The sequence below is a fragment of the Larus michahellis genome, chromosome Z, assembly GCF_964199755.1.
Source record: "Larus michahellis chromosome Z, bLarMic1.1, whole genome shotgun sequence".
NCBI classification, from domain to species: domain Eukaryota; kingdom Metazoa; phylum Chordata; class Aves; order Charadriiformes; family Laridae; genus Larus; species Larus michahellis.
Genome location: NC_133930.1, coordinates 69,006,830 through 69,034,111, shown reverse-complemented (window position 1 = coordinate 69,034,111; position 27,282 = coordinate 69,006,830). Strand labels below are relative to the sequence as shown.

The following is a 27,282-nucleotide window of genomic DNA, read 5'->3' as shown; positions in this document are numbered from 1 at the left end:
TGCATTACTAGTGAGGAGCAAAGAGATCACAGCACTATTTCCTAGCATTTAGATTCCCTTGGCACCAACTCTCAGCAGTTCTCCTGCTCCTACATGCTATGATGAGAAGATATATTCCCCACTTCTTTCCATTTTCAACTCTACTCTCAGCAATACGGGCTACAACCTTTCTGACCAAAATTCAGATCATGTTTTCCATCATATTCAAATCCAGATTTCTCCATCAATTCGAACACTACTGCTCTCTTGCAAATTCGAAACAATCCTGGGCCTTTGCCCAGAGACACAGGTTTCAGACAACCCAAAGAAAGAATAAGGCAGTTAATTGACAGAGGCATCAAGCAGAGAGTAAGTTCAAAGGAAGCACCTACTTGCATGCTTCATGAATGGCTACGTTGTACATCTTATCACATGATCAAGGGAACAAAAACTTTACAGCAGGAAAAATAGTATCCATCATCAAGTGTTATTAAAGTACGAAGATGTGTTTTTTCATTCAGAAAACCCCAGAACGACTATTCCTATCAGCCATGAAATATCACTCTACAGTTGCTCTGTACTCATACTGATCACAGGCACCTGTTGTGCACCACTGTTCAACTATCCACCACAGGAACCTCGGGTCTGACCCATTTGTCCTGAGTATGGCTTACTAGCACAAATCAGTATTTAAAAGAACACAGCTGCAAGGCCATGTGCAAGCAGCTCTCAGGTCTTTCAGTCTTCATCAGCATGCTAAGCATGAGTGCATGTCTTACTGTTACTGAACAACAATGCAAACAAGTTATTGAGACATAGATCTCAAAATTGAGGCAATAGACCATATCCATCTCCTACAGCCAACAGAAGAAAATAAAGTTCAGCAAAATAAGTGTTCAGAACAAGAGCACAAACTATATGTGGTCCCATTTTAACATTTACTTTCAGAGTAACCCAGTACATTTCAGGAACTATGTCCTGAGCTCTTGCTGAAAAAAAAGGGAAATCATCAAAACTGTCCTCAATGTAAGTCTTGAAGAAGCTGTTCTGTTAGTGCTGATTTTGAGCTTGGAGTTTTCTGCTGTTGACACCCAGCCACTGGAAACACCAACTCATTTCTATTTCAGCACCAAATAACTATCAGTTTGTAATGATTTTCATTCAAAGCTCAACTGGTCTGGATGTGAACAACTGTAGCAAAACATTTGGAAAGCCTTACTTACAAAGATTACAAGATGTCTTTCTTCCTAGATTTACAACTAAAATTGGACAAAAAACCAAAAGCAACTCTCCAGAGGTAAGGTATGGAAGCAGTCATTTAATTCATAAAAAGCTCAGAGTTCTCATGGAGGATAACATTCCTGTCTTTTGGAAAGTTACATCAGCTAGTGCGTTTCTTGAAAAATTAGGCAAATAAGTAAAGATACATACATAGATATATATTTATATATTTCTCGCCAGAAAATGTGTATTTGTAAAAATATCTGAAATTAGTAAAGAAAAAAAACCTTCCCTTTCAAGTGTTTGGTAGTCTATATATAACTTCAAACTTACCTTCTATTTTGCATTGTCATATGTTTTGCAGTGGTTTTGAACACTAAGTAATTAGTATATTTTTAATAATAATAATAAATAACAATTATTATTACTATGTATTGAAGAGATAGTTGTATCTAGAAAATTACCACTTAATGGCAAAGTGGCTCTTACATAGAGGTTTATAATGCTCCAATGGCAGGCAATTACATTAGAAGTATTTTAGATTAATTTGGACATTTTCTTTAAACTTTGACTTTACAATATAAGGTAATAGGTTACCCAACAAAATTAGTAGCTTCATTAGTACAGCATCTGTATGAGTGCTACATTAAGTGTAAGCTGTCCTCAAGGAGTGTTCTTTTACATATTTTCATGTTGAAGGTATACAGGCAAAAATCAAAATATTTCAGAAATGTGGACAAGGTCCATGCTGCCTTTATTAAAAGCTCTAAGTTGTGCAGAGCACTCATGTGACCATTTCCCAAGGCAAATACCCTTTTTGCCTGACCAATTAAATCATAACTTAAGGACAAACAAGTAAGTTTTAGGAGGTTTTAGCTTAGAATGTTCATGGCAGCTTTACAAGGCTAAAGTGAACATATAAAACAACAAATATCTTCCAATGCTATAAAAAAGAAAAGATACAAAGAAGAAAAGAACAAAATATCCACCCTGTATATTTTCATAACTTAATATATGGAAGCAGACGTTGGCAGGCAGCTTTCCTTGCAAATAACTGAAATTAACAAATCAATAGGAGAACACTTTCAACTGTTTCAACTGTTTACATTAAAGTTGGCTGCGGTTTCCACTGTAACTAATATGAGTAAATAAAAAAATAGCATTTAGCTTATGCAGAACTGCAGTCATTACAGAAAGGCCAGGAAAGTCAAAAACTAATGAGCCTGAGATTGTTGACATTTTCAAGCATCTTGGCTCTACATTCTGGCAAAATAGCTGGCACTCTGACAAGCTTGATGCCAGACAGCTAGCAGAGCTCTAAATTTGTTGAAGAAGGTGAAGCAGTAATAGCATTTAAAGCGAGCCACTGAGACATTAAGATTAAGAAGTTAAAATGAAGTTTTATGTTGCCAGCTTTCTCACTCCCAAACTGTCTCAGAAGTTTAGAGGCTGTCACAAGAGAAGACAAACCAGACAAATTCTGTAACCAAAAAAGTCTTGTGCAAAAGCTCAGAATTGCCTGGGCAACAGAGGAACCAACCAACCCAAGAAAGAAAAATTAAAAAAAATTCCAACAATACAGAATCAGCATTTTGATTCTTTCACCCATTTGTATATATGCAGAGAACATTTCAGTTAATGCACAGAAGTACATTTTTAAAGAGATATGAAGTTCCTAAATTAATGTTTCTTAAGTTAAATGATGTCTGTGGATATCATTACCTGAAGATAACTTTTTTTGCAACACTACAGAAGTACATTTGTTTGAATGTTTGCTTCAAACTGAAGAGTTGTGTTTCCCCAAATGCTTGTCACTATTTTAGTCTTTGAAATAATAATTATAAAATGAGAAACTGTGCTGTTGGCTTGATATGATAAAGTTCAGTCCAGCTATGGTTTATTTAACTTGACATGCAGCTTGTTTAAAAGATGCTTAAGAAGAGCCTACATCTGAAAATGCTGCATCAAACCATTTCCAACATAAGAATGCAAAATGCTTATAAAAACACAGACTGTCAAAAGAGACGCTCTTGAAGTTTTCATTTCTAATCCATCCTTAGTGTATGTCTCTCCATCAAGTTTAACTGAAGAGACACAAAATCTGAACTTTGTGTAGACAGAATTTTAGAGGCACAAAATCTGAACTTTGTGTGGACAGAATTTTATGAAATCTGGTTATACAATCTGACCTATTCCCCTTTCTAAAGGCTTATACATGAAAAAGGAGAAAAGGTGTGAGTAGTTACTTGACTAGAATTAGAGTAATTGCCTATTTATCTGCAAGAACATCATGTATTATGAACGTCTGTCCTAACCCGGCCCAAAATATTTCCATTATTTTATTTTATTGACCGGAACTAAAAATAAAAAGCTGAAAACTATCTTACAGGCATGGACTGGAACAGGGCACAGACCACTAACCTACAAAACAGTCCAGAGAAGCAAAAATGGTCGTAACATTGAAAGTACCTGCTATGTGGCTTCCCTAAGGCAAAACCCAAACACAGCTGCTCCTGGCATGCAGTGGGTGCCCTCACCAGGCAGCACCCAGCCATCCGCCACCACTGCCAGGCTGTACCGCGCCGTGGCCCCCCACTGCTAAACCTGCTCCTCAGCCACTCTGACTTCAGCAAGCTTCAAAGTAAAAAATTCCATTTAATATTGAATTTTATTTAATATTGTGGAATAGCGTTTTAGCAAGCAATTTTACACTCACCAGCAATTAGTATTTTTAGCAGTATTTCAGTTTAGATTGGCAACAAAAAAATTATTTAGGCTTTAGATGTTCACAATTACTCACAAATTTTATTACGTATTTATACAATTTGCAAGACAAATCAGTGCATTGCTAACCTCTGTATCTCCACACACAAGAATATACAAAACTGATAAATTTAGAGAAGCGTTAACACAGCCTTAGGGAAGTTTGCTTCTCTCCTACTCAGACTGTTTTCAGCAGAACGACAGGGTTTTTCCAAAGAAATAAAAGCCACCAGACACAGAACTCAATGCTGATTCTCTGCTAGCACAAAGTAGAGAAATCCTTTTAATCCAGAAGCAAAGGAAAAATATATTACACATGGAATTTGGACTTCTGTACAGCAGATGACATCTTCCGACCTGCCAGGACCAGCGGGCAGGGTCCTCTCTTTAGCCTCGGGTCTGGTAGGCTTGCTACCCCCTGCATGCCTGCCCAAAGCACCTCCCCCCACGGAGGACTCTCAGAAATTGCGTCTAACTAGCCCTTCTCCCCCTCTCCTTCTCAGTCTGGTACCTCGGCATGAGGGAACGCAGGCTCTTTTGCACACCGTGTGGAATATAGTGAACATTGCAGAGAGCCAGGGGAAAGGCAGTTTAAAAAACTGAAGGATTAAAACACTCCTAGCTGGAGCTAGTGACAGTACAAGTCGGCATTCAGTAGTTCAAACAGCAACTGAAGCTGTGTAAAGGAAGCCTACAAATCTGAAATTAAATTACCTAAAAGCTTCACACATTGTTGTTTTGTTATGGTTCGTTTCTTGATTACAAAAGGAGAACTGCAACTTGTCATTAAGGGTTACCTTGCAAGAATCTATGCAAGAATAAAAACTTCTAACACTAACTTTCCATGTCACAGTTTATGAATTTTTTCAGTTCTGATTTGAAGATAGTTTAAGTTACATCCACAGCATTCTCTTGCTCCAAAAACACAGACCAAGTATTAACAAAACTGGCATTTCTATCCCCACATAAGCAATAGGGCTTTTAATACTTGAAATTTAGATCTACCTATGCAACGTTACCTTATTTAATACAGTATTTTAAAGACAGAACATACTGGCATGTATACTTTATTTGCTAAGCAAAACAAGTCTGAATCCTAGTTTGAGACAAGTAGAAGATAAAGAAGAGTTAAAAGTTAAATTCTGCACCAAATGAAGTCAGAAGTGAATTCTGCCATTGATTTTTAATGAAAGCAGGCTCAATACCCACACATCTTTCAGAAGTTAAAAGAGCAAAGTTTTTATATCTCTTAATCCATGCAACAATGCCATATCCTGTCACTTAAAGATATGAATTTAAGCTTTCTTCCTTTTACAAATAACAAAAAAAAAAAATGCAATGAAATTAATGCATTGCTATTCTTTATTTTGGTAAGATCAATACACAATAGAAAGCCCATACTAATCTATATTTAGCATTAACATAAAAAGTGGATGCCTTCTGTCAGACAAAACTTCTTTAAAGAGCACATACTCCTGCTAAAAGGAAAATCTACCATTCTGTGCAGTTTACCTTCAGCTGAATGTAAGCAAAAAACACAGTTAACAGAGCTTCACATGATGAACAATCAGTGCTAGGAAAATGGTTAAATATTAAAGAGCATCTTCAATTAAAGTATTCTAACATACTCTTCACTTCTTCTGCCATAGACGGTAAAAGAATGGAGTTGTATTTATACATACGGAGAACTTCAGTATAACTCAACATTATAACACCATATGAAAAAAAGGCAGCGTGCAAGCAATTTTCTGTTCAGACTTCCTGATACGCCTGAGGTCCCAGAGTACTACAAATGCTACACTACACTCTAGCGTCCTTTTTCTGAGTAGCAGGCACTTCTGTTGAACATACTTTCTCTTTGATTTTGATCTAGCATCAATCTTATTAAAAAACAGTCAACCGGTTTCCTGGTACAATGCAATCAAATAATGTATTTTATAATAGTATACCTGTTATTAACCAGTAAACAGTTATTATATTTCATTAAAATGTGTTCATTTTTACTGAATACAGAATATTTTATTTATTTAACCAGGCATCAAGTTTCTTAAGTTATTCCAAAGCCCCCCAAAAGGGGGATATTGCAAGATGCTGCTTTTAGGGCTTATAACCAATCAAGCACAAGTGCTTTTAAATGCTGAATACAGCAGTCACCACATCAAATCCCAGAATCATTGATTTGTATCTAATGACCACTCAAGGTGCTTGGCAGGCAGCATTTTTTAGGAAAAATACCTTACAATAACACTTTCTTTTGAATAAGAAAGCTAGAAGCCCGTTGCATAGATGAACCTTTCCTGTGTAACTTGGAAACTCTAGTTTTATAACTAATGTAGTATACTTGGCAAGCATGCTCATAAAAGTTAACAAAAACAAGGTTAGACTGCACCTGGGTACGTCATTAAGAGACTGACAGGAATGAGATGGACCACAACAGTAAGATTTTTTGCTGAGAAAATTAGCATTGCCTGGTCTGAGAGGCCACTGGTATTAACTCAGACAGTGCACAACAGTACAAAGCTATAAACAGACTCATAAAATAATTCAGATTGGAAGGGACCCCTGGAGGTCACCTACGCCAGCTTTCCACTCAAAGCAGGAATAATTTCAAAGGCCTTGCACAACCTGATTGAGCACTTCCAAGGACGAAGACTCCAGTCTTACTAGGCAACCAGCTCTAGCATTTAACCACTCTCACAAACAGTAATTTGTTTTTTCTTAAGTTGAAACACAGACACACTCCCATTAAAACAGCCAGGATACACTGGACCTCTTCTGCCACCAGGGCACACTCCTGGCCCCAACGCATCCTGCTGCTCACCTTGGTGCCCTGGTTCTTTGCTGCAGAGCGGTCCCCTTGCTAGTCAGTACACAGGCTTGCAACGCTGCCAGGGCTTGTTCAGCCCTGGGTGCAGGGCTTTGAATTTGCTGAATTTTGTGAGGTCCCTAATGACAAAGCAGTTTGTCAACATGTCTCTGAATGGCAGCTCTATCCTCCTGCAGTATAGCAACTGCCTCCCTCACGTTGGAGCCACCTGCAAGCTTGTTATACGTGCCCTCTACCCCACCAACCTGGTCACTAGGAACATGCTCATGAGCTTTGCATGCAGCATAAACCCACACGAAAACCTCTCCTAAGCAAATGTCTCATAGACTTGGAACTGTCAATCACTTGAGCTCAACAGTTCAGCCAGCTCTTCATTCATTTTGTAGCCCCATTCATCTAGTCCATATCTTGACTACCAGGATACTGTGGAAAACTGTCAAATGCCTCCCTAGTATTTTTATCCACTCAGACGAATGTAACCACCAGTATTTCAAAACATGTCATCATGGTTAGACATTATTAAATCCATTAACCAGAAGCTGAGCATGCTGTTTTTCTTTCTCTCTCCTACCTTCAGTTATTTTTGTGGTACATGATTTCATTAGTCCTCTGATAGTTCTGTTATTAAAATTCTCCCCTGACCCTCCTCAAAACTGCTATATAATCTATATTTGCAAACATTAACAGAATATGAAACCAAAGCAGTAGCTCGTAACAGAATGATATTAAAAGATAACTGACTTAATAGGGTTTGATGAATTATATCCACTGTACTGTTCTAAATGTCAAAGACATTAACAAAGTAGTTTTAGAGACTGACACTTTAAGATATTAAGGTGTCTAGCTCCCTTTGAAACTACTTAAGTTTAAAACACGTACATACACGTCAGAATCTCTGCTTCAGTTTCATAAGGTATGAAGGGGCTGTACATATAAGAAAGTTTGTTGTACTCGACGTTTTGGGGTTTTTTTAATCTGCTTGGAGATGACATGTTCTAAAAGGCACTTAAAACCAACTTAATGCACTGCATTGGCTGCCTGCTTTTTCATACATTAGCGTTTTCAAAAGACTTAGATGTTCATGGAGAATTAGATGTAGGTCTCCAAGAGAAACAGCCCATCTGGATTTAGTTGCTCATCTCTTTGGTGTTTTGATGAAGAAATTCCCTATTAGAGGCTACAATTAACAAGGCCTTCTATTAAAAATAGCAAAACACATTTAAATCCTAATTATTTTACAAGCTGAAAACTCTATTCAATGAAAACTCCAATAAAGATAGAGAAGTTATCAAGTTTCTAAATCAAATCCTAATAGACACTGAGGAAAATATTAAAGAGATTATTCTCAAATTGCATAAGTATAATACTGAATTCAGAACTATCAGGAAAAACAAGTTCTATACATTATAATACTGAAATGGACCATTCCTGTTGTCTCATACAAGTAACAACAAATCACTCTTTTTGAGCACCCTTTTTTACAAAATACCACTCTCCTGATTTACCATTTTCTAGCAGTTAGAAATATAAACCAGTGTTAACAAAATTAGCCATTGTTAGTCACTGTCCACTCACAACAGTCTGACCTTATCTGTGATTAACTTCTCTGGCAGTGGATTTCTCCAGACTGCTTTGCTTCCTTAATAAATCCACAAACTGCAGGTGCTTTATTTAAAGCATTTTCTTTCCACTATCTGAGGTGAGCATCAAAATGCATAATTCCTGAACATTTCATATTCATTCCAATTTGCTCCATTTATTCTCTCCCTAGTGTACGATTCACCTATTTTCAATTTCATTAAACTGGACTTTTGAAATAAATAGAAATGTTGAACTGCTAGTACTAAACCGAAATATAGGGAAGAACGCCTATTCCATGACACCATAAGAAAATGAAAATATTTTATAACAAACATTGTAAGATTGTATAAGTAGATACTGTCAATTCATACAAAAAGTGTCCTTTCTAAGGTGCTCCTTCTAAAACCTAAGGAGCATGCACATGCAGTTTTCTTTAAAATCTCTTGCATTCATATGATAGTTGACTGGCTGCTTAAAAAAAAAACCCAACAAACTCAGAAAACTGTACTACCGACCACTAATATAGACACAATTGAGAAAAACATATAGAAAGAAAGGTCAGCCACAGCAAGTATTTGGCTACTTGTTAGGTAAGGAAAAATTCCAGTTAAATTTACAACATAAATCATCTACACTTTACTAGTGTTGTACCAGAAGAGCCATAGGATGTGGCCTCCAGGACTCATTTTGTCTGTTTTCTTTACACACTGCCCAGCAAGACAAAAATTAAGTACTGCAAGGACACATTCTCCTTTATGTGATAAAGCCAATACAGCTGGGCATTCATGAGAAGACAAACTTGAGATTAAACAAAACCCATCTGTTACAGACAGTTTGCAGGTCTTCAATATTGTCATAGCAGTTTAATAGCTTTAGGAACCAAGGACGAGAATTTAAAAAGAAGCTCTTATCAGAAATAATAGGCATAATTGGTATAACTCATAAGTTGTAAGTAGAAACCTGGAGGAAAAAACAGCTGAGGACTTAGAAGCCTTCCAAGGTCTTAGAAGCCAAAGGAGAACTGCGCTTCCAGTAACAACACAGGCAACTACCAGGCTGACATATGCGGGAGGCTGAAGTTGGATTATTTGTTCCAAGCAGAAAACATTACAAACTTTAACAACCAAAAAAAAAAAAATTCAGCAGAGCTTGTGGAGCAAAAGTACAACCCTGGTAAAGCTACAAAAGAGCCAAGAGAAAACTGAATCTAGTGCTCACAGAACAGTATTTAACTTAGAAAATGACAAAGTGACACAGAGGTGCATTACAGGGGATAAATCTGGATGGGAGATCAGATGGTGGTATGAAATACAGATACTAAAAGGAGAAGACTGCAACAACCACCTTACACAACTGAAATGGGAGACAAAAAGGAAATATTCATAAATCAAAGGCAGACAAAAAAAAACTACAGGTGGAAATTCTAGGCATACAGGTGACTGGAAGAATTGGAGTGAAGTAAGACTACGTCAGACACAGGACGTTCAAACAAGCTCTACAGTACTTGAATGTCACAAGCAACTCCGGGATCTCTCAGGGCTGCACTTCCTCAAAAGGAAATACTGTTCTTTCATAGCACCACATTCCAGAAGAAATTCACCTATGCCTATCTCAGATTCCATCCTCAGAAATTACAAGAAAAATCACAGAATCGGCTGCACTTAAACTCTTATTTGGGTATACAGATAATAGTCTTCAGCTAACACCTACTTTTGTAACCATCACAGCATGAAAAGTAAATTTTTTTTTAGGTTTTTGCTTTGTGTTATGTTTATTAAAATCAATAGCAATTCTTGTAAAGGAACCATTGGCATTTTTAGTATTCCTTATGATTAAATTGGGAAGGCTTGATCAACGTGGAAACATCTTTGGCTTCTCTTACAATAAACTACCATTCCCAAGGCAAAGTTGTGCTTTGTGTAATTACAGAAAAGCAGATCAAAAGGTACCAGAGTTGCTTTAATTAACAAACTTATTCTCTGCTGCAGTTCTCGTCTCTAGTTGTGCTCCTACTAGCCTATAGTTATCCTTAGTCAAAAGAATGTGGCCAGCCTGACGTACCTTTTTTTTAATTTTTATTTCAATGTCAGCAGATCACAATGGATGCTAACCAAGTCGGCCAAACACAAAATAAGTGGCCTAAAAAGGTCACTATTCATTAATCTGATCACAATATAATAGGAAATTAATAAATGCTAGCAAAACTTAGCCCAGCAAAAAGCAGTAACATTCAAGTCACTAAAATTTTTAATTAATCAACAGTTCTGGCACCGTTCATTACTGGTGATACAGGTGAAACAACAACATGAGAAGTTACTCTCAATATAGTAACTGCTAAATGCAGAATAAAAATAAACTGAAACCCACTGACCAATGTTTAGCTTGATATTTATAATTCTAACCAACAGAAGCCCCAGACTTTAGTGTATAAACTACAATAATTTATAGCAATATTAATAAACATGTGTTAAGATTATATGAAGCACTGAACTTGAGAACTCTTCTAATGCTTCATAATTTTTCCACTTACCTTTAGCTTCTCTTCCTAAAACGTGGTACAGATTGCATACATCTTAGTTCACCAACTTCAAACAAGTTACAGCTTCATCTGTAATTGGTAAATCCTACATCTATTTTACTATTAAGTATATAATTTCAACAGTCCCTTCTAAAATTCTTTAAAACTCCTTGAGAATCTTCTACTGAAAGTAAATTAAAAACTCAGAAGACATATATATCTACGAAGAAAGCAAGCTAATTCTTGAATGGTAGAGACTTTCAGGCTTGTGTACTCTTGGTTTCCACACTCCCAGCTCAATTAAAATCTCTCAGCCTCTTCAGAAAACCTGATATATTAGTGCATAAATATCGCTGCTACTCTAATGACAGGAAAATCTACATAACTACTTAATACTGAAATTTCGCAGGTTGTAAAATAACTTTTTGCAGCTGCAAAATTAAGCATTTATTGATAAATAATTCTGCATTAGGCTGTAAAATCTTTAACAAAAGTTTTCCCCTTGATGCACATATGTTTAAATATAAAACTCACAACAGTAATGTGTTCTGTGGTCTTGCGGCTGGATTCTCTGCTGGCCAGTAAAGTACAATCAACTCAAAGTCTGGGGGCAGGCAGGCTGACAGCACCTCCTTGCTTAAGAACCTTACTCACCTGCTGGCTTTCTAATGGCACTGCTTCAGACCTCTGTATGTGACTATTCAGATACCCAAGGTGGCTATGACTGCATAACTCAAGTATCAAAAAGAATACAGTCATAGCAACAGAGCTCTTCTACATGCCACTCATGTTTGCTATAGGGTTGGCAAAGCCCCAAAACAGGGTCAGGCACCTAATTTACACCAAGGTCTCTCTTACCCTCTCAGTTGCCTATATGCTTACGGTTATTGAACCTGAAATATACGTACATCTCTGTACACTTCTGTATTAAACTACACACATATTTCAAATTATTTATGTAAGAATCACTAAATGTCAGGAATAAACACTTATTTTATGCTCACAGTAAGGCAATGAGAAATTACCTCTAGTAATTTTTTTGAAGAAATGCAACAGAGGTGACATGACCTACAACTATTTTATCAGGCTCATATGTGTTGAAACTAGCTTACAAAAGTCTCATCAATTCACCAGTTCAGGGAATTCTGTCCCCATGACTGGATTACACTTTGAAAAACCTATGCATGCAATTACTAGGCCAAGACAAAGGTACAACAGAATTGAAAATGCACCATGGTTTTTGAAAAGTAATAAATGAAAAAAGTTACAAGAAACAAAATTCAGTTCCATAGGCCAGAAAATCCATGAAGAGATAAATCATTTCTGATTCCTTCAGCTACACTGCATCACACAGAACAATTTAACCAGTTCATTATTAACAGCAACAGCTGAAGACAACTCTTTTAAAAAACATAATTTCTCTCCCCAGTGTTTCCCCGCTAGATCCTCCCCTCCTCTCCAGCTGTCCTGGTTTCATCTGAGACAGAGTTATTTTTCTTTCTAGTCCTTTCTGTGATTCAGATTTGGTATGAAAGCAATGTCAATAATACACATTGTTTTAAGTTGTTACCATGCGATGTTTATAGTTTTCAAGGACTTTTTTTCAACTTCTCATAGAACCTGAGAAGAAGCCTAGACAGAACGATGGAACGGACAATGGAATATTCCATACCACAAACATTATGCTCAGTATATAAATGGGGTTAGCTGGGGGGTGGGTACTCACAATCACTGCTTGGCACAGTGCCAATTCACCAGGTGGTAAGAGTAACTTGTGTGATTATTATTACTACTGCTATTTTCCTTTTCTAATATTGATCTATTAAATTGTCTTTATCTCAACCCACGAGGTTTACTTCCTTTCCATTCCTTTTCTCCCTCTTTTCCCTACCCTTCTGAGGTGGAGAAAGGGGGAATGAGTGTGCAGCTGCATGGTGCTAACTGCTGGCTAGGGTTAAACCATGATGCCAGCCTAAAACTAGAGTCGTCCTTCCAGGCAAACCAAAGGGCACGATTTAATTTCTTCAACATAAACACTCTTCATACATGCTCTGTTAGACATATCTGTAAAATACTGAAAACCACCTATCCAAATATCTTCCTCATCAAATGCTGATGCTGCAGACACTCCTGAGGTAGTCATGCAAAGTACAATATGTAGCGTCTTCATAATGCAACTTTTCACTGCAAGTAAGAACTGGAAAGCCAGTTTCGTGTTTCCAAAAGGTGACCGTTTCTAGTTTTTGCCTCATCTGGGAATTAAATTTTATTTACAGGTACTTGTGCTCTTCTGGAAGATCTCAAATCTGCCATGGACTCATTAGTATCCTATAAATTGGCCGAGATCAACTCCTCCATTGAAGGCACTACTTCTTTCTGCCAGATTTTGTTCAAAGGGCCAGGAATGACAGCATTAATTTAACTTCATCATCAGTGGTTACATTATTATCTTTTGTAACTGACAAGACATACATACATAATTAATTTTAATTTATTTTGAATGAGGGTACTTTTGATTTAGTAGTATTAAGTTATACCAGCACCCTTTCATAGCATTTTAAACTTATCTAAGTCAAGCTTCCACAGTTCCAACTTCTACCTCCAGTCCAATAACTCCACCCACAGCACACAGAAAGCTGGTCCAGCAGAAAACCCACTCAGCAAAACAGCTAATTAACCTACATTGGATTAAAGCATTGCTCTCAGCAATGGTGCTCGCAGGGCACAGTTCTCAGGCACTGCTGGAGCAACCATCCCTTTGTTATTAGACTCTACAACACAAATGGAGCTTCAGAAGGAGGACACAGCTCTGCAAGTCTCAGGCCCGGGAGCTATTGCTGGGGCATGTGGCCTTCTAGCCTGCAGGAGGTTTGCAGTTGTCCAAGAGCTGTCCCACAAGGTGAAAAAGCTGTGGGAGGAGGTCACCTTGCACAGCATCAAAAAGGATACGAGAGATCAGCTGTATCTCTTCTGAGACCCTGAACCTTCAGGTGCAGCACAGGGGCACAAAGAATCTGTGCCCATGATGTTGGTAAGACAGAACTATTATAAAGAAGCATGGAAGCTGGTGACCTCACGCACAGAGGGAAAGCTCCTGCCCCACCCACTGATTTGCAGTTACACAATAGGTTCACTGTCTTCATAGCTAATGAGAAGCTGGGAGCGCTGTCCAATGGAGCATCACTAATGGCTTGGCCTGACCCACTCAGGACCACTAGAAGGAAGCAGCAAGTGATAGTGGTAGGAGAATCCCTGCTGCAGGGGATGGAGGACCTCCATGATCTGTCTTCTATGGAAGCTTGCTGCGAGCTCACAGTCAGGATATTGTGGAAAAGTGATCAAGGCTTATCTGGCCCTCTGACTACTACCCTCTGCTGCTCTTCCATGTAGGCACCAATGATGTTGTCGGGGTAACCTGAGAAGTATCAAGCATAACCACAGGGCTCTGGAGGTGGCGGTCTAGGGAACAGGCAGCGTTCTTGTCAGTCATGCTGATGAGGGGGAAGGGTCTCAGAAGGACTCAATGGACCCTGCAGGTTAAAAACTGTTTGTGCAGCTGGTGTCAGCAGCAGGGATTTGGTTTCTACATCCACAGGATCCTCTCTAAGGGTCAAAAGCTACTTGAAAGAAGTGGTATGCATTTACTAAATGGAGTAAAATTACCTCTGCTAACAGGCTGGTCAACCAGCCTGGTTTTTAGGGAAAGCTTTAAACTAGAAATTATGTAGAAGGGACAATTAAGGAAGTTGGGTAGGCAAGCCTCACAGGGATGGGAACAGAAGGGATATAGCAACCAAAAAAACAGAGATGAAGTGAGGACAGGCATGTGAAGAAGAACGTGCCTGAAGAACATCCTCATGGGGAAAGCTCTCAAGCCTGTACTGCGGAATTGGCACACTCGGGTGCCTCTATGAAATGCAGAAGTCTGTATGCAGTTACAGAGAGCTACAACCTCAATGGGATTGTGGAGACATGGTGGGATATCTTACATAACTGACATGCTGTCACGGAGGAACACAGGGTTTTTAGGAAAGACAGGCTGGGAAAGTGAGGAGGGCAAATTGTGCTTTATGTGAGACACCAGCTGAAATGCCTGGAGCTCAGCCTTGGTACATGTCAGGAGTCAGTCGAGAGCTTATGGGTCAAGATAAGCAGGCAGACCAATACAGGTGTTTTCTAGTGGATACCTACTCTAAACCTCCTAATCTGGTAGGAATAGATGAGGCATTCCTCAGAACACTGTAAGAAGCCCTGTGTTCATAGGCCTTGGTCTTCATGGGCAGCTTTAACCACCCTAGTATCTGCTGGAAGGAAATTACAGCAGGGCTCAAGCAACCTAGGAGATCTGATTACACTGATGACAAATTCCTGGCACAGCTGATCGAGGAACACACAAGGGAAGTTGCTCTGCTGAATTTGATACTTATGAACAAGGGAGTGACAGCCTTGTCATGACCATGAGATGGTAGAGTTCAGGATCCCAAGAAGAGAGAGCAGAGCAAAAAGCAGGGCCATTGCTCTGCATTTCTGGAGAAGAGACTTCAACCTCTTCAGGGATCTGCTTGGAAGAAGGCCATGGGGTGTGGTCATGAAGAGAAAAGTGGTCCAGGAGAGATGGCTGATATTCAAGGATCACCTCCCTCAAGCTCAGGAAAGGTCCATCCCAACAAGCATAAAGTTAGCAGAGATGGCAGAACGCCTGCATGGATGAGCCAGGAGCTCCTGACTAAACTCAGACATAAAAAAGAAACATACAAGAGATGGAAGCAGGGACAGGTGACCCAGGAGGAATACAGAGTTGCTGTCCAAGCATGTGGCGATGGCCATGGCTGTTTAATCTGGCAAGGGATGTGAAGGGCAACAAGAAAGACTTCTACAAGTACATAAACAGGGAAAAAGGAGGCCAAGCAACACAAGAAAAACTGCTGAATGGAGCAAGGGAACTGATGACACAGGACAGGGAGAAGGCCAAGGTGCTCAACTCTTCTTGGCCTCTGCCTTTACCAATAAAACCAGCCTTTGGGAATCCAAGGCCCCTGAAACCAGAGAAGAAAGTCTGGAACAATAAAGACAGCCTTGGTGCAGGAGGACAAGGTTATGGAGCACTTAAAGAAACCAGATGTTCAAAAGGCCACAGGGCCTGATGGGTTGCATCCATGCATGCTAAGGGAGCTGGATGATGCTACTGTAAGGCCAATTTTTATTTTCTCTGGATAGTGGGAGAGGTTGCTGGAAACTGAAAGAAAGCAAATGTCACTCCTGTCTGCAGTAAGGGCAAGAAGATTCAGGAAACTACGGGTCAGTCAGCCTCATACCAATCTCTGGGAAAGTGATGAAGAAAATCCTCATGGAAACCGTTTCCAAACATACGAAGGACAAAAAGGATATTGGGAGTAGTCAGCATGGATCTACAAAGGGGAAATCATGCTTGCCCAACCTGACGGCCTTTTACGGTGAGGTGACTAGCTTGGTGGATGAGCGGAAGGCGGTGTATGCTGTTTACCTCAACTTCGGTAAGACTTCTGATAGTGTTTCAGCCTCCCATAACATCCTTCTAGATAAGCTGACAAAGTACCACTGAGATAAGCCAACAGTAAGGAGGAGTGAGAACCGGCTGAACACCAGATGCAGAGAGTTGTGACCAGTGGGACAAAGTCCAGTTGGAGGCAAGTTGCTGGTGTAGTATTCTAGGTGTTGATATTAGGGCCAATACCATCTAATGTCTTCACTGGATAATGGCACAGAGTTAACCCTTTGCAAGCTCACAGATGATACGCTGGGAGGAGTGGCGGTTACATGGCTGTGGTGCCATCCAAAGTTGTGACCGATAGATGAACTCTTTCATGAAAAGGAGGCTCAGAAAAGAATGTGGGAAGTCACCACAGCTATCATAAAGGAAGCTGGACTTACTTCAACACAAAGGGAACTGGAGGGTGGCCTTTGCTTTAGATAGGCTGCTCTATTAGTTGAGTGGGTCAACTGTTTGTGCAAATGGCCTCCCCTCAAATAATCAATAGAGGGTATTATTTTCCCATCCCAGCCAGACCAGCATGAGGAAAGTATTTATGTGTCTCAACTCAGCACAGTACAAAAGCTGAACAAACACTAAATGAACTTGAAGAAAGCAATGGGCTTGAGCTGGGTTAAACCCACGCATTCCTTCTTGGCAAGTGAGGATACACAGTGTAGTGATGGCTAGCGTATAGAGACGGGTAATCACATTTTTATTGTGATCCAATGTCCACTGTAGATTGCAATTGCTATATTGTGCTTCTGTTGTGATTTCATATCACTCCACTAAATCAAAGTTTCTTAACGTCAGATTTGTCCAAATAAGTAAACCTGCTATTAAACTTTCAGCCTTTCCCTGTGTATCTAGAATCTCATCAGGGAATACTGGACTCTGACAAGAGGGACTTTGACAGGAACCTCAGTTTCAGCCACATAATAAGTTTATTTAAGCAGTGATAAGGAATCGATAAGGAATCAATACCTTTTAGAAGTGAAAAATTGTAATAAACTTAGAACAGTGAAAATAAATGTCTAGAGTTCACTTTTAAGAACATCAAAGAAACCAAAGGCTATGAAGCTATCTTCTTGCAGCAGGCACTGCTAAAAGAATCCATGCATGCTTATTTAACTTTCTCTGATATTGTTAATTAAACTTTAAAATTCACATTTATATTTACCATATGTGTAATACTGTAACAATGTGCTATAAAGCAACTGCATATATTTATGGCATATAAGATCACATTGCTTCTTCACACTTTATATGACTTAACAGGGTTATTAACAAGTATGGGATGCTTATGTAAGAACATTCTATTTTTTCTCAAAATATGAAGCAGCACTATGTTATCACATGTCATTATCAATCTATGAACCTTAACAAATTAAGAGCATGCACACAGTACCCAGATTAAGTAAAATATCTGTAATTTTTTAGATATAGGCAAAGGGAGCATTTGTATTAAAGGATTAGAGTTATTTCTTCTCTCTTTTTTTTTTTTCTTGTCTTGAAATACAAATACTGTGTAACAGCATATATCATAGCAGAACTTGAGGAAACACCAGTGGTTGTAACCCTAACTCAACAACATCAGTTATTCCTGCAAAAGTAGAGGACTCTTTCTAGGAAGGATTTGTGATCACTCACAAAAAGACACCTAGCAATGCCCATAGATCATAAATGATTCTCACAGTTAAAAAAAAAAAAAAAAATCTTACCGTTTTTCCTGAAAACATTCCTCAGAAGTTCTCCTACTATAGCAAAATTCTGCACAGGCACAGTCAAGATACGTGGCAACAAGTCACTGCGCATTTATTGCTTCTGCGCTACCAAAAGACTTTTTCCCTAACAGCACAGCAGGCATCTAGAAAAAAGACCACACTCTGACCCGCACAAGGACACAACTTCAAAAGGTTATACTGCTGTCAGAGTGTTACAACACAAAGTCAAATTCATGTCCTATACGGCTTCAACTGTAGGCCTTGCTTTTGTTTTACATGCTAATAGCAACTTGCAAACTATATTATGCTTATTCTCCAATGTAAATGTTTGGGTATGGGGCTTGAACTTCTGATAGCAAGTTGAACATTACATCAGCTGAGAAAGTCTTTAGAAGTGATCAAATAACCAACAGAGATTCAAAGTTTATCATCACTCACCTTTTGGTTTTGGCAGAATATCTATTGAGTTGTAGCCTCAAGAATAAGACAGCATGAAGTCAACTTCATTTGCACCAGCCATTTGCTATCTTGAACACTGACTATGAGTAGGATCATTTCCCACAATTTTTTCTTTTAAAAAAACATGGCACTTAAACACACAAAAAAACACTATAAAAAGTAAAATTTCATCACATTACTTAATTCTAATTCTTCACCACAAGCTACCACAAATCCTAGCATTTTTTTCACACCATAGGCAATAGAAGGCCTCAAACCCTTAACACTTGGAAACATTCTGTTCCTTCAGGATGCTCAAGCCATTCACGTTATCCAAAATAAAAACTTATCTACCTTACTCCTACATTTCCTTTTCACATCTTGACTGATTGAGTACTTGTTAGAAAGCTGCAATCAGCTGTCAATCAGCTGTCATGCCATATAAAATAAAAAAGCTGCAATCAGCTGTCATGCCATATAAAATAAAATGCCTAAACCTTAAGTCAGTCCCCATAAGGAATCACCAGATGATGCTAAAGAGAAAGCATTCTTCTGTGCTTTTGTACTGAATTCAGACCATCACCACTATAAACACAGATTCCAAATTCTCCTAAATCACATTCATTAAGGTGCTTTACAGGAAAAACCTACTCTATAGTTTAGAAAATTGCAGGATTCAGTTAAAAATACCTGCCCCCAACCACCACCATCATGATAATGGTACGGGTAGTAACCAGGTTTCATGATACTCCTTCCCAAGATGTACCCTAAGTCACCGGCTTATTCACTTTTACTCCAACTCACGCTGCAGAATGCTGTGCTCAATGACAAGACAAGCATAATTTAGTTACATTCCTAAGGAAGAGGATGGAGATAAAGTGCAAAAATAGACTGAGTACACAATTCACTCTTGCATCATAATCTCCATCAAAACTTTAGTTTTTAAAAAATTGCTACTGTCCTTATTTTTTAAAAAGCAAGCAGCTCTCTAAAATCTGCAACAAATCAAACTGTTAATGTAAGCTGCATCTCTATTTAAGAATATAGTTTGTGAACACTTACAAAAATACATGATTTACATGAGAAGAACTGGCATGGCTTTTGCAAAAGAAAATTCTGCTTTTCAAAACTATCTTTCAAAGTTCAAAACAGATCTTTCAAAGATTCAACAAATACGTGGGTGAGGGTGCTGTAGTTGTCAAAAATCAACTTGGGCTTTCCAAGAGGCTTTTAACAAAGTCCCTTACCAAAAGCTTACTAGGAAACTAAGCAGCCATAGCACAAGGAGGGGTTCGTATAAAAATAAGCAGAAACACATCACCGAAGGTATAAATCTCTGGCTTGCTCACACTTTGAATACTGTGTGCAAAAGAGGAAGGTAGAAACCAGAACAAAAATAAATTAAAAGATGATATTGCCACCCAGAGTTTGTAGGCCTGAGGTGTCTTCTTGTGAGCCAGATATTGTGGATACAAGAACTGTACAGGGATTCAAGGAGGACTGGAGAGATTCACAGAAGGAAAAAAAAAAAAACCACAACCCACACCCTACTGGGGCATATTAAATAAACACAAAACGACACCTGGCTCAAGAAGTCCCCTGAGCTAAAATTCTGGAAAAAAAAAAAGAGAGAGCAGCAAAAGGCAGTGCCATGCTTCTGCTCAGTTTTCATCTTTGGGCTTTAACTATTGCCCCCGTTTTGCTTTTTTATAGTATACATCTACAGATACTATGACTTACACAATATGTATTTTTTATGATGAAGTCGAACTTGGATATCAGAATTTTTACATAACCACTGCTAGTAAACCTCATCAACTTTTTAGAAAGAGTATTTAAAAGCCTTTACAGGAACCTCACCCAAAAAAAGCTCCTGAACTCTGAAGCTTTAAAGAGACTACAACTACATTGTTATCAAAATTACATGCCTTTCTACTTGTTTTACCGATCAACAGAAACGTGAAATCAATACAGCTACTGCAATTGTTTTTCTTTGGCGGCTTTGCATAAACTTTTCAGTTCAGGAGCAACCGAGATACTGCCAGCTCACTCCATTAGAAGGACACAACACAGGCAGAAACAGAATCAGGCTACAAGGCGCTCCCACAGATTCCAGGGAATATTTTCCACCTTGTCCACGTGTCACGGAGGCACGCTGTGCTGGGACAGGGAGGTTGGGAGCTAACCTGGTACAGACAAATTTACACGCCTAGTGAGAACCAAAGACTTCTTAAAAAATAAATGAATAAATAAATAAATTTAAGAGCGTTTACACCAGCCTGCCTGAAGCCCTCCGGTGCAGGCGTGGAGGGCCTGCCCGCAGGGAAGGTGGTCTCCTGAGGTGAAAGGGCCTCCGGGTGCACCAAAACTCCCGTCCTGGCCCCTTGCTCAGTAACCAGACCCCGCCTGTCCCGAGCTCCCCTTCGCCCGCCCCGCCACCACGGGGACGCGCCGCCCCGGGCCCTCAGCGCAGCCTCCCGAAGCGCGGGACGGGGCGAATGCCGCCAGGGCCCGCCGAGCCCACGGCTCTTCCACCACCCGGCCCTGCGCGTCACCTGCAGCGCCCGCACTCCGGCCGCCTCTCGCAGCACTCCACCGGCAGCTCCCACAGGCCCGCGCAGCCCTCGCCGTCCTCGGCCGGGGCCGCGGCCGAGGCCGCCGCGCTGCCCCGCTCCATGCCCGGCGCAGCGGGAGGCGCCGGCGACCACCAGGGGGCGCCGGCGGACAGAGAAGGCCACTCGTCCGTGCTCACATGAGGCCCCTCCACCCCCTCGCGAGGGGCTTGTCCAATCGGAGCGCGAGAAGCCCGTCGCCCGCACCGTTGGGGAGCGGTGCGGCCGGCAGGGGGCGCCGTTGTTGCGCGGCGCTGCTGCGGGTCGGATCGTCCCGCCCGCCGCTGCCCCCCGGCGAGGGGCCCGGCGCGGCTGGGGACGGACCCCGGAGGCCCCGGGAGCGCGGAGCTGCCCTTGCCCTTACACGGAAGGGTGTCGGTGGCTGTAGGCGGCGTGGGCGGCTGCTAGCAGGCCGCCTGTCATAGCAGCGGAGCTGGCGGGGCCAGGCCTAGCACTTCTCGGCAGGCCTCGGCCTTGCCCGCCGCACGGCCCGGGTTCGGCGAGAGGTGCTGGCAGCTCCGGCCTCTCCTTCAGCGCGAATTGCAGCCGGGCCTGTGCCGCTGGGCCCGCCCGAGCAGCACCAGTACCGGCTGTGGGACGGCGGGCCCGGCCGAAGCCTGGCGCGGGGCCTGCGTGGGCATCGGCTGCTCTGGAAAGTGCCAGGTGTGAGAAAACCCAGACAAGGCCCTGGGGCTCTCGGCCTGTGTACGTGTAGGAAACAGTCCTCTGGTGCTAGTGGCAGTGATGCTGGAGATCGATACTATTTAAAAAAAAAAACAAAACAAAACAAAAAAACCTCATCCTTAAATACATTTGTGACCATTTTAATGGGCATTTTATTTGGAAGTGCTTCAGCGTAGATGTTTGGGCCATCCTGAGTTCACAACTCTAGGAGAGAGGCTGCAGCACAAGCTGGGCTAGTAGGAGGGTGGGAAAGTAACAGGTAAGTTCTGACTATCTTCCAACCTCAGAAGCACCAGCTCTTACAAAATAAAAGAAACTGTAGATATAGACGTGGATTTAGGTGCAAGTTATGCTCTGCTCATTAAGTCAGATATGATAATAAACAGACTATATTGGAGTCTTATACAGTAAAATTAAATTCAAGGTTGTTGCAGTTTGCTTTAGAAATCAACTGAAATACAGTAACTAGTGAATCTCCACATGAGAGATCCTTTCCTGAAATTAGCAACTGCAGATGAGTTGGCTGGTTGCGTTACTTCCTGTTTTCTGTTCTGCATCCAAAATGAAATGTATTGTGTTTACATACTTAGAATCTTCAGAGCCATTGGATGTCATTTAGGCCTGCTAGTATACATGCACAATATTAAGTTGGTTTTGCTTTTAGGTTTTGTATTTTTGTACTGTAGTTTTGTATTTGTAGTTCAAGCTGCAAATTAATTAATTTCTTTGTGTAGCTGCTAGAACGCATTTTATTCACAAGATCAAAAAAACCCAGACACCAGTGATTCTGAAGCTGGCTGTAAAATTGCACAGTGTAATTAAAAAAAAAAAAAAAAGGTAAGGAAAAGGGAAATGGCACTATGCAAATTTTAAATTATGAAGTTATTTGTTGCTAGTATTATATGTCACCAAATTTAGGACAGGGGGACCAATATGAGAGGGGAAGCTTCTGTTAAACTGAAAGTCTTGTCACAAAATGATTTGGTACAAACTACAAAGATTTTATTTAGGCTGATAATTAGGAGGAACAAAGTTGTAGAAGACAGGAGAAGGAGTACTGATGACTTAGTCCCGGATCACCTTCCTGCTTCCACCTTACAGAAAAGAGTTCCCATGCAGTCCTACTGCCAGGAACCTGGATGTGCATTCACAGCTGCCCATGAGAGCTCTCGAAGAGTGAGGCTTTATCTGGTCTGGTAAGAATAATCAGCTTAAGTCATGAGCTTAAAAGTAAACCATTGTAAACTGCTCTGATCTGGCTATACAGAAGAAAATTGATCTGCTGATAGGTGCCTAAAATAAATGTAATAATAAAATGACATGAAGTAATTTTATTGTCAAGGGAAGAGGTAAATGTAGCAGGGAATAGATAGCTAGAGGCTAAATAAAGAGAGAGTGTTATAGCTTTTCTCTGTATAGATATATATATCTGAAAAGCAAAGTGAGCAGTTTAAACTGAAGGAAGATATTGGCATGAGATCAGGTTACAATAAACTGCCTGTGACAAAAAATCTAGGCCTGAAGATAGAGGGTTGCTGTTATCAGAACATTGCTGGTCTGGACTACCAACAAAAGCAGAAGGGATTAAAAGCTGGCTCAACCCTAGCGTTGTTTGGAACAGAGCTAGTGTTTGCTATATGCATGTTTTGCCAGAGCTTAACCAGACCAGCAACTTCTCTCACCACAGGCCAGCAAACTACAAATCTGACACTAAATACTCGTTTTAAATTGGAAGCATGATTTCTAGGCCCAAAAGTCTTAAACAACAGAACAAGTTTAAGAGAAGAAATGCCTGAGTATTGAAGATTGAGGCAAAAAGTAAAATAGTTTTTATAGCAGATTTTGATGATCAGTCTTTTGCAGGCTAATAGATAGATATGTCCACACTACCTATTTAATCCATGACTACATTGATTATTTGGTATCCATACTTAAATCCAAATTAACACCTCCACCGTTGTATTAGAAACCTGAGGAACTCACAGACTGTCTTTGGACCAGTGTTTGCAGTTTGTAAATTTACGGACCTAAATGATGGCATGTCTGGGAGCTTCGTATTTCATTTAATACTCTGTGATGTAATTCACTGTTCCGTTTTTGGGATCACAAATGATCACATGTTTAGTGACTAGCTGTAGACTCACTGTAGTATGGAAAGTCCATTCAGTGTTATGGAAAGTACCATTGCTCTGCACGTCCAATCTCTTCTGCATTCTCACATAAACGCTTTCTGTTTTATTCTAGGGTTAGCCCTTATTAAATAAAAACAAGTTACATTTCTTGCTGTTACAAGTGGTCTACCCAGAAAAGTGTATGTGTACCCTGGCCTGAAAAGTTAAAATTTAATATGTATTTGTTTCAAGAGATGTGAAGAAGCTGTCAGGATTGCAGTTCTCAAACAAGCATATTCAAATGGCAGGTGTAGTTCCCCAGCAGTTTTAGACAGTTTAATTCAAAGTGCTGTGTTTCTGCTCCCTGGCTTGGGCATAGCTCATGGTTTCAAATACGAACATAAGTAATCTGAAATCCTGCTGGATTTATGATCTTTTTTGCAAAAGCTGTAGCCTCATACAGAATGCGCTTTCATGGCAGCTCACAGATGTTGAATTCAGGCCTGTTGTGGTTCTTCTTTCCTGTCCACCCCATGCTTGTCCATACATTCAGGGCATTAATCCAAAAGCTGGCAGTTAAACTGGATGAACTGCCTGGACAGGCTCATTGCACAGTCACTGGTGTCGGCATGAGGCGTAGGCTGCCTAAGTGGAGTCGGAGCTGGGAGCTTGGGAGCCACAGGCTTAAGCTGCTGTCTCAGTGCTTAGGTGAGCCTGGGGAACTGACTCACACCGCCGCCTCTGAGCCAAGGGGAGACAAGGTTGGAGAGAGGTGACCTGGGAGATGCTCATACAATGCAATGAAAAAGAAGGAATAATGATTTTGTTCTCCTTTTCTGCCTCAATTCCTCACAATGGAAGACAGGAGTCTTGCTGTTTGTGCAGAAGAATGGTATTAAGAAAGCACCTTCTAAGCTGGCAACGTGTGTGAAGAGAAGCCTAAGTGCACATATAGAAGTCAGTATATTAGATAAGGGGGTTCATGAGAAATATTGGTAAATATCACTATGGGTGGCAACAGAGGTCTGCGGCTGAACCCTGCAGCTGGGGTGTCTGAACTCAAAACCAGGAACTGGTGAATTTTGGGGACGGGCTTGCTTTCTCTTTGGCGCAAGCATGCACTGACCTGGTTTGCCAGCCCACTGGTTTCCTGAGGTTTAGTGAGACAAGGGAGCTGGCCAGAATAATACAACTCCAGCCTCCCACCAAGGACTTGGTGACTACTGCTGGAGGTGCTGTATTTTTCCACATGCACAGAGATGCTCTGAGGCTTAAGGGCAAAAGCTGTCTGTGACTGTCCCTGTTCTAGAAGGTGCCATGCTAAAATTGATTTACAACACAAAAGCTGTGAGTAAAACATCCTGTCTTACTTGTTTGCCTGGGCAGCTAATGATTGCAGATAAGAAAAAAATAACAATTGGAAAAAAACCCAAACCACCCAAAAAGCAGTGAAAAGGATTTAGCCATCCAGTAGTGAAAATTGATTGCATGGTAAGAACAGTGTAACGACGAAGTACAGTGCATAATGTTGTCTCCTAATCTGTTGAACTTGTGGGCTTCAGACATTACCCATTCTATTTAAAGTCTCTGGATTTGTCTGTCATTCATGATAGCTCATTGCTTTGTAAAAACTGACAGCAACTGACTTGAAAAACACAGAATCGATTTCAGATATTTTAGTCACTACTGGGTGGTTGGAAATGTCCTTTACATAAACTGGAGAAAAAACAGCAGCAGCAGAAACATCCTGTTGTTGCTTAATCTTCATCTGCATTTTTTTCTGTTCACATAAGAACTAAAATTTGTGCAGTCAGGTCCAAAATGCTTTGCAGCAGTGATTCTGCCTTTATTCTGTCTGATGAAAGTTCTTCTGCAGAGCTGACTGCTCTTTAATGCCTCTCTTGTGCAGTGTTTGCTGAAAGAGAGGTGCTTTCCACAACATCGTTTCCTTCTCAGAATCACGGGATTTAGGGAATAATAACATTCATCCATTAAAGCTGTTTTTATCTCCACAGCGTGGACATACCCTGTAAGGAAGTGCTCTTAGGAACTATTTCCATGTGAGGAAGTAGCTCAAAATAACTGTTCCATCCTTGTTTCATACTAACTCCTGTATATACACTTTTCTTTTTGGTTGTAACTACACAAATGAGTTATCATGAAATAATAAGGGTGTAGCTTCGCAAAGGAATTATTACATCACAAAACTCTCAGTGTGCATGTTTTCACATGCTGTTAATACCAGGAAGTGCTCTTCCTCTCTTTCCCTTTCACTTAGGGATAATTACCTGCCATTTTGAAGAAGTAATAGTGTAGACAATGGTACATATTATGAGTAAAACCATCTTTTTTTACTCAGTCTTACAACACTGAAACTTTTTGGGGAATCTGGATTGGAACTAATTTCAATTAAGTTATATAAAAGTACTTATATTGTAGTATTTTTTTTTCCAAGAAGATGGAAAGTAGTGGGACAGGGCAAATACCAGTAGACTGCATCTTATCTTTTGACTGTCACCGACGTTAGTCTAAGTGGTTTAGATAGTTTAATCCCATTTTGAAGAAAGAATCCCTTAGGAGGCTGAAGATTGGTCTGCAACTACATACATCTGCAGGAATCATTCATCACTTGCAAATACATTTTACCCAGCAGAGGTACACTCCAGAGCCCAAAGCCTTTGGCATAGATACCATTATGCCAGCAGATGTTCTTGAGAGGCATCTTTCAAGCATTTTGATTGCATTTGTGACTATAACATGTTACTAATTAGACAGAAGGATTGGTACTTCAAATGAATTTAATGAATACCACAGTGCTTGCATGGCTGTTTGCAGTCTACCTGCGCTTGGAGTTCAGCATTCTGCATTTGGTGGCCAGATGCCAATGGCTCTGCAGGCATTTGTGCCTGATAAAGTAGTCACTTTTAATGGTGGGTTAGCAATCCCTTCCCCTAACAAGAACTGTCAACAAACATGCGCATATTGAGTTGTCATAAAATAATATTCACTGGTTCCAGCTCACAAACTGGTGAGTGCTGGCAATGTAGCAGGTGTTAAGATGACGCTGCTGCAGGCTGCCTACAGCCAATTTCCATCAAGCTCAAATGAGCACATTGTTCAAGCCTACATATATTTAGCAAACTTTAAAAGTTACAGTGCATTTATAAACACAACAAATAATTTGAAGGTGTACATAAATTGTCACTGATGCTGAAGGTGATGATCTTGCCTTCCTTCCCACCGTCCCCACGTCCCCTGGTGCTAACGTGAGTCATCGTGTGCCCACAAGTTTCTTTCTCGTTCTCAGGTAGACCA

The 27,282-nt window shown here is 40.3% G+C and overlaps 1 protein-coding gene across 2 annotated transcripts in view; it reads right to left on the bottom strand.

Moving 5' to 3' along the window:
* Positions 1 to 21,456, bottom strand: part of DTWD2 (DTW motif tRNA-uridine aminocarboxypropyltransferase 2) — a 100,407-nt gene extending 78,951 nt beyond the window's left edge. Inside the window, exon 1 of one of the 2 annotated variants that reach the window (XM_074570380.1) lies at positions 21,116 to 21,456. In XM_074570380.1, the coding sequence (XP_074426481.1) occupies positions 21,116 to 21,237 (122 nt within the window). In that variant the 5' untranslated portion in view covers positions 21,238 to 21,456. The remainder of the gene's footprint in view (positions 1 to 21,115) is intronic. The other variant, XM_074570379.1, reaches the window with a different exon arrangement.
* Positions 21,457 to 27,282: the final 5,826 nt, after the last annotated feature.